The 7,748-nt window shown below is 33.6% G+C and overlaps 1 protein-coding gene across 3 annotated transcripts; it reads left to right on the top strand.

Annotated features, from left to right (window-relative positions):
* Positions 1-220: 220 nt before the first annotated feature.
* LOC133802611 (protein PLASTID TRANSCRIPTIONALLY ACTIVE 12, chloroplastic) lies at positions 221-6,715 on the top strand. 3 transcript variants are annotated; one of them, XM_062240958.1, is made up of 12 exons: positions 221-396; positions 529-595; positions 719-785; positions 878-945; positions 2,061-2,732; positions 3,061-3,173; positions 3,883-4,142; positions 4,825-4,946; positions 5,094-5,162; positions 5,495-5,551; positions 5,704-5,805; positions 6,230-6,715. In XM_062240958.1, the coding sequence occupies exons 3-12, from the start codon at positions 752-754 to the stop codon at positions 6,338-6,340; spliced, it is 1,608 nt and encodes a 535-aa protein (XP_062096942.1). In that variant the 5' UTR covers positions 221-396; positions 529-595; positions 719-751; the 3' UTR covers positions 6,341-6,715. The 3 variants fall into 3 exon arrangements, with proteins under 3 accessions (XP_062096942.1, XP_062096941.1, XP_062096943.1); XM_062240957.1 differs by lacking the exon at positions 529-595 and having other exon boundaries at positions 222-396; XM_062240959.1 differs by lacking the exon at positions 529-595 and having other exon boundaries at positions 223-396; positions 5,498-5,551.
* Positions 6,716-7,748: the final 1,033 nt, after the last annotated feature.

Here is a 7,748-nt window from a genome sequence, read left to right as displayed (position 1 = left end):
ATGCAAATTTGAAGAGAAAACAGTTTATATAATTTAAATTATCTATTTGCCCACATTTTTAAATCAAAATAATTTATATAATTTTGCTTTTATCATTAATTTTTTTTAGAAACCATTTTCTTTGCTATCTCTATTTTCTATCCCTCATTATTTTTCAATCCTTTCAACCAAAGGGTAACAAACAATTATTTGTACATGCAAATTTCGAGTTTCCGAGGATTAGTTAAAATAAAAGGTTCGCGTTCAGACTCAAGAAAGAGGGTTTTGCGGCAGTACTTTATCCATTTTAACTTTTCAAAACCTTTGTATCAGTCTTTGTACCACCTTCTCTCAAGCAGACAGGTCACTCGAATTCAGACCGAAACCTTAGCCATTCCAGTTTTCATTCTCAGAAAGGTAATGAAGTTCTAACTTTCAAATTCTCATGTTTTATCTTTTTGTCTAGAAAGATTTCGCATTGGTTTTCAGTAACCCACCAAAGTTGCGTAGCAGAACACTAAAAAAAGTTCAGCTTTCTTCCATTCTCAGACAAATTGTGAGTAACCCAGAAGCGTAATTGCAACCCCCCCAAAAAAATTCGTTTTTCAAGTAGAGTGTGAGTGCAATACTAATAATATGGAAAAGGTTTTACGGTTCTGTTTCTCGTTTTAGTCCAAATGGGGTTCTATAGTTTTTATAGTAACTGATTATTTTTGTGTTGTTGGTGTACTTTGGTCAGATTTATATGATATATTTACTGGGGTAAAGCAAAATGGCATCTACATCAGCAGCTTGGCTGTACCAAGGTGTGTATTTCTTCCTCTCCTCCTTTTTTGCTCCCCACAAAGTATAAACTTTGAATGAAAAAATCTTCTACATGGGGGTGTTTATATGGCAGATAAAGGGTTGAGGTGTACAGTCTCTGCAGATGGCTATATTGCTAGGAACCCATGTTTCAAGTTGCAGGTTTATATTCTTTTTCATAATTTCACACTTTTTCTCGATGCTCTAGTCTTGTGTCCTTCCCTTCATAAAGAGTTCGTATTCATGTTATGTCCATCCAAACTGAATTGCTATATTAAGTAGAAAGCAAAGTTTTTTATATTTTGGTTTGCTTGCATAAAGTATATGTGAATAGACAAGAGTAGATTAAAGATCAACTGTATTTAAAATAAGACTTGCCGTAGTTGAAAGGAGACCACGAGCTTTTCCATTTCTGTGTCGTCGCCTAAAGAATTTAGAATAGAAAACAGTTGAAATGTAGAATAGGAACTAATGTAACTCTACTCTACCCAATAAACCATCTGCCTTAGTTTAGGACAGGGATTGCCTGAACATCTGAAGACAAAAACTGCTAAGAACTTAACATATTATCCATTTGCCTACATTCTCTGAATTTTAATTGGAAGAGTTACTTGGTGTTTTCAAATTATGATTTTGTAGAGTATGATTTAGTTAAGCAGTTGATTTTGAGTATGAAATCTTGTCTCTGAAAGATTTCCACGTTCTTTATTAATTTTATCTGTGGATGTTTTCAAACAGTTATCTTTATTTTTGTTCATATTTTCTAGTCATTTTATTATTTGGTTACAATTTAATAACTTCCACTAGTTGGTACTGGCAGTAAAATGTCAGTGAATGCAGTTATAGTTACAAATGTAGGTCTCCCTCACACACACATGTATGCTCATTCACATGGTTGTGAAGTTCTTAAGAGAGTGATTTTCTTGGCTTTTGAAGCAATGACTTCTTTTGTACTATGCAGAAGCTTATTTTTCTTTTCATGCTTATAGAAATGTATATAAACATGAATTGATCAATTTTGCTTCCACGTATCCAGTTTCCTGTTAGGCTGGTATGCTCTGTCCATACATTGTTTCTTTATTCATGTGTACCATATTTTATGATGCTGTTGCATAAGTTATGCTAATAATTTTATCCTCATTGTAATTTTTGTTTGAAAATATATGTTGACCTGATGTTGTGATGTAGTCGGCTCTAAGCCTTATTTTTACTTGTCCGTTTCATTATTCTATATGGTGCTAAACTTCCGAATTTATATTTCCTAACGAATTACACAGACATCATTTTTAAGTTCTCAAACATTTCAAGTCAGAATTGGTTTAACTGGTTCGTTGAAGAGAGTACCTGCACTGCCTTCGATCAAGTGTGAGAAGAAAGACGAAAACTATAAGAAAGATGAAAACTATAAGAAAGTGTCTGTTGAGCGTCCACCGTACTACAGTTATTTAGACTCAACATCTGGGGAGCTTGAACCAGCATCTGGTGCTCGTGCCAGCATTCCGGAGCAGGATTATTGGCCAGAAGGCACTGCTAGTCGAGTAAGGGCTGCCAATGCTCCTGAGCCTACTGGAAAATCTGTTGGATCTCCATCATTCGGAAAAAGTCCTGGAAGTAGGAGGAAGAAGCATTCAACATCAGTTGCTGCTCATGAATCCTCTGAAGTAATTGTAGACTCCACTGATTTAGTAGAATCTGAGACTTCAGAGGATGCCATGGACGACCCAAAAGAGAAATCTGAATTTGTTGAGTATCAGATTGAGCCTGATAAGGACGAAAAAACTGGATATGAGCTTGACAAAAAATTGGGACGTCCTCATGCCTTTATTGATCCTAAAGTGAAAAAACCAATTGGGGAGTCACTCACAAGTGAAGAACTCTGGTGGAACTGGAGAAAGCCAGACAAGGAACAGTGGTCTAGGTGGCAAAGGAGACGACCTGATGTTGAAACGGTTAGTGCATAGATAAACAAATCATTTTCTATATGTAAAAATTGAATGATGAGATGATTAGTTTATCAATATATCTTGCATTTGGTGTATATCATCACTTGTTGAAGTTTGATAAGTGGACCTATATGCATGTGCATGTGGGTTTGCATCAGCCATGCTTATGTACTAGCTCTTTTCAAAAAAAAAAAAAAATTGACAATTTTGTTCTTTTCTTTTTTTGCCCGAAGTTCATCTGTTGATTGATTGTCCATTTTTACATTCATGCACCACCTAAGACATTCTCTAAATGGTCTTTAGTTCCAGATTTGAGCTTGTGTATTAATTTCAGGTTTTTCTCAAAGCAATGGCAGAGACTGGGCAGGTAAAGCTTTATGGTGACCATCCAACATTGACTGAAACAGCTCTTTACAGAGCTAGGCGACACCTTTTTAAGGAAGAAAGGTAAGTGTGTGTCTGTGTTTTTGTAGTTTGAATACATGCATATATCTTATATGTCGGGACAGTGAAATTAGGAGCTTAACACAGACATAGTTCTGTTTCAATCTATCAGAGGAAGAAGTTGTTTTGTAGAGCGGTAATAAAATGCAACATGTCAACTACTTGAATGGTATAAAAAGTTTTGTTTTGCTTCTTAGCTGAAAAGAAAATAGTACACATGGGTAAGACCCTAACACAACATCTGCAAGAAAACTATTTGTTAAGATGGCAGCTGAAGATCTCTGTTTTAATCCCACCAGGGTGCAAACAACCAAATGCTTATATGTTTTAAGCTGTACAATATGTTTGGCATTTACAAAAATCGTTTGTTGATCTAAGTTCGGAAAGGTGGATATCAGCTGCGCTAACTTTAAAAAGCCATAAAGTGTTAAGGTTGTTTGCAAACCTATGATGGAATTAATTATACGAGTTTAGTCCAGTCAACTTCCCATAGCATTATTTATCAGATATGTATGAGGAACTGAAATGACTCGTCTTCATTTTCCTTTTCTCTTCCTGTTTGGTTTGATGAATTATCTTGTCTTGATTATGATGATAATTCATGGAAGGCTACTTTTTTTCCCCTGGCTTTTCAGTTTACTATTTGTTTACCGGGACCATTTGTCTTGCGAACCAGAAAATTTTATTTATTTATTTATTTATTTATATGTAGGCTTCAAGTAGAACGAGAGAGGCTCAGTAGAGATGGTCCAATAGCATTCTATTCAGAATGGGTTAAAGCTTGGAAGAAGGACACTTCAAGGGAGGCTATTCAGAAGCATTATGAAGAAACTGGTGAAGATGAAATAGCACAACTAATACAAATGTTTTGTCATCAAACAGATCGAGAGTATCGCATAATGATGGGAACTGATATCCGCATACCCAGGGATCCTTTAGCCATGCGAATGCGCGAGGATCAAATAAAGCAAAGTACTTACTCGAAAGCTAATAAATTTGTGCATTTTTTTTTCTGTCTGATATGTTTAGTAATGCTTTCATCCTCTGCTAGTACATCTTTCAAATGAGATTTTTTCTTTTCTATTTCAGTTTAGTCTATTGAATATTTTGATTATTTTTGTGAAGAATAAGATGGTCAAAGTAGTTATCAAGTATCCCCTGCTTTATCCACTTTACTTTTTTTTTGTCTGGGTGATTGTTTCTTGTTTCTTAAGATTTATATTACTAGCAATCCATGAGAAATCATTAAAATTTTCAGTTCATTCAAATCTCATGGGTTTTAAACTCTACTACATTAATGGTGTGCAATCGCTAAAAACGTTTTTCATTGGCTGGATTTGTTCAATCATTCGAGCATTGAAGATTGTAATATTTTGGATGTGATTAGGTGCATAATATTTAAACGAATTTGTGATATTGATGTAAGAATTTTTTTAATTATATTCTGTAACTTTTAATAAACCTTTCCAGCACTATGAAATCAAGGTAATGCTGAGTATTCACAAGGAATATAGTCCATAATAATTGATAGTTCTTAATCAAATTGCTCTTTATGAATTGAAGGGGTCAAGGTTGAAAATAAGGAATCTCTTTGCTGTCTACTTGTCTATTTGATGGCACTGTGATAAGTGACTCTTACTTTTGCCCTTTGCAGTATGGGGTGGTGATCCAGTTTATCCAACTGTGAACTATATTCAAGAACCAGATAAAGTGGTTGATTATAGGGGCCCAGATTTTCATGAACCAACACCTAACATGCTCGATTTTCTTAAGGAGGTCAGTACTTTGCATAAACCAAATGTCATTTTAAAGAACATTATTCCATCTTTAACACCATGTCATAGATAGTTTGAAACTGAAGTTACACAATAGTTTCTTCCCGAATGGATTATGTTTCTGACTTTTTTCCCTCCCTGTGATCAGCATGGAAAAATCATATCCAGGGAAGAGCTTGAAAAACTTCTAGCAAAAGATAAGACTGAAGAAGTTCAGGTGATCATTTAATGAGCATACGAAATTGGGTCCACTTATATTTTCTCTCAAAGGTTTAATTGAAAGGATCAATAACTCTAATTACAGCAATTACTTGAGCAATGTTAACCACCTCAGCTTTATCTTTTCTAACTACAATAAAGCTACTTTTCCACAAATTTCTCTATCGTAAACTTCTGCCACTGCCATGTTTCTTACGCATGAGATGCTGCAGTTTTTGCTTTGTAGCTAAATTTTGGGATTTTTGTTGAGAGGAAAGTTATGAAAGAGATCATTTCTCATTTATTTGCTTGTTGTTTCACTTTATATTGAATTTTCAATTGCAACAAAAGCAGGTACCAGAAATAGAAGAAGCTATGGCACAGGCTGTTGACATTGGTGAAAATGAGGCAAGTCTTTTCACCTCATCATCTTAAGTCATAACTAATAAAAACATGGCGGTTTGCTTTCAAATGGGGTCGGCGTCCGCCAATGTACTTGTAATGTGGTTGCATTAGTAATAACTAATTTTTTTTTTCCCTTTTGTCCTTATCTTTTGTAGGATGAGGATAGTGAGGCTGAGGAGGTTGAGGTTGAGGTTGTAGATGATGGGAAAATTGCACGCAATTGGAGCATTTCGAAAACAACTCCCGGCAAGTCAAAGGTGATAATTTCTTGTATTCTCACTATATGTCTCAGCTGACATTGTTTTTCTAGTAATGTTGAATGTGGTTAGGAAAACTAAACAGCATGTGCCAGTGTAGTGGTGACAAACGGTATAGGTCTTTCCTTAAGAAGCATTTTCTTTTGATTCTCCCTGAAAACAAATGTGATTTTTTGTACCTATTTTCGAAGAAATCAAAGGAAATTTTTTTATCACGAGGACAAATCGATTCATAGCACCTACTTCATTAGTGGTTGCATTGCAGTGAAAAAAAAAAGACTTCTCGTGACCAAAAAAATGAAAACTTTTCTACTTTACTTTGTCTCTTGGTTAATTTACATCATACAAGTCTATTTATTTGCTTATTCTTGGCATTTCAAGCTTCTTAGTTACAACATCAAATTTTAACTTCTTAATTTTGCAGGGCAAGTCTAAATCTAAACCTAAAAACAATGGCGGTATGTCGTTGGATGAGGCTGTAGAAGATTCAGAGAACTTGACTGATTTTCTTTTGGACTTTGAAGAAGAAGAGTAAATTCCTTTTCTTTTTACTTCATATTCCACCTATAAGTTTTCTAGGAGCATCAAAATAATCTATAAGTTTTATACATTATGATGAACTTAGGCTTGCAATATGAAATTTAGTAGCATCATTGGCATTAGGTGGAAGGATGGAATTTAGCAAGGTTCTACTCATTATGTATCATATTCATACAATAGATTTATTTTTTATTAATTAATTTAAAAGTAAAAAAAAGGTGATAATTGCTATTTTGGGATCAATGGGTTGAAATGGGATCTGGTTTAACTTCACACTATTTAATTGGCTTAATTAATGTATAAAGTTGGTGACGTAAATACCTATGTTTATTGAATAATTGTACTTTAATAGTCTTTTTTTTTCAGCATAGATATCTTTTGTCACAATGGCAGGTAGGTGACCGTTAAGTGTCGTGTAGATGCATATTTAGCAGCTTTTGATTGGTCCAAGTCAATAATTTTTGTTTTTTATTTAAAAGATTCATTTAAATATTTAAAAAATGCAAATGGCTTAATTAATTGCTGTTTGGTATCAATGAGTTGAAAAGGGCTTTGGTTAACATCACAAGTACTATTAAATTGGCTTAATTAATGCATAATATCACTAGATTCAAAAGTAAAGATTTGTACAACTTTTTCTACGGTTTGCTCATAATTGTTAGAAACAGTTGTACAAATGGGGAAAAAAAGTGTAATAGTAAAGAATACAAGTGACAAACCTTGTAAAATGATATACAAATCAGTTTTAAAATGTGGTATAAATGATTAATTCAAGAATAAAAGTGGCAGCACTTAAAAGTAAATTAACATCATCCTGGTCTTGTATTTTTTTAGTAGATCATTAAAAAAAAGTGGTATAAATCATTGATCGAAGAATGAAAGTGGTGCATCCTGATCTTGTATCTTGAGTAGGCCCAATGGGCCAGCTTAAACGTGTTAAGTGAAATGGAAAAGCTAGTCATCTAATTGAACTATATCACTCATTTTTTCTCTTCCAGTTTTTATTTTTTATTTTTTTATCAGTTTAAATTTTGCAAATGAAACTTTGAACTAAAAATTTAACTGGGTCAAAATTTTAAGAAACTAAAACTGAAATCTGAGTTTCCAAAACTTTTATCATGTCACTTTGGAATATGATAAAAAAACAAAACAAAAAAAGGTTTAAATTTGGGGATATATCTTTCTCTCCAAATCCAATGTTTTGGTGAAATTAAAGTTGGGATTTTTCAACAAAAATGTAATGCATCTAAACCAATTTAGTGACACCAAATTTGGAAAAACAAATAGGTTTGAAAACACTTTATAGTTATTGTTTTCATACAACATTATTAGGAGACCATGTTCAACTAGTTCATTTTATAGAGCCCATTTATGAAGATACTCCATGAACAAAAGTAAAACAA

This window comes from Humulus lupulus, chromosome 9 (assembly GCF_963169125.1).
Source record: "Humulus lupulus chromosome 9, drHumLupu1.1, whole genome shotgun sequence".
Lineage (NCBI taxonomy): Eukaryota > Viridiplantae > Streptophyta > Magnoliopsida > Rosales > Cannabaceae > Humulus > Humulus lupulus.
This window is presented reverse-complemented; position numbering and strand designations above follow the sequence as displayed.

Excerpts from the sequence above, each read along its gene's own strand:
- LOC133802611 (XM_062240958.1), top strand. The coding sequence starts at position 752 with ATGGCATCTACATCAGCAGCTTGGCTGTACCAAG. Across the intron at positions 786-877 it reads AGCAGCTTGGCTGTACCAAG|ATAAAGGGTTGAGGTGTACA; the intron begins GTGTGTATTTCT and ends TTTATATGGCAG. Across the intron at positions 5,806-6,229 it reads CAACTCCCGGCAAGTCAAAG|GGCAAGTCTAAATCTAAACC; the intron begins GTGATAATTTCT and ends TTAATTTTGCAG.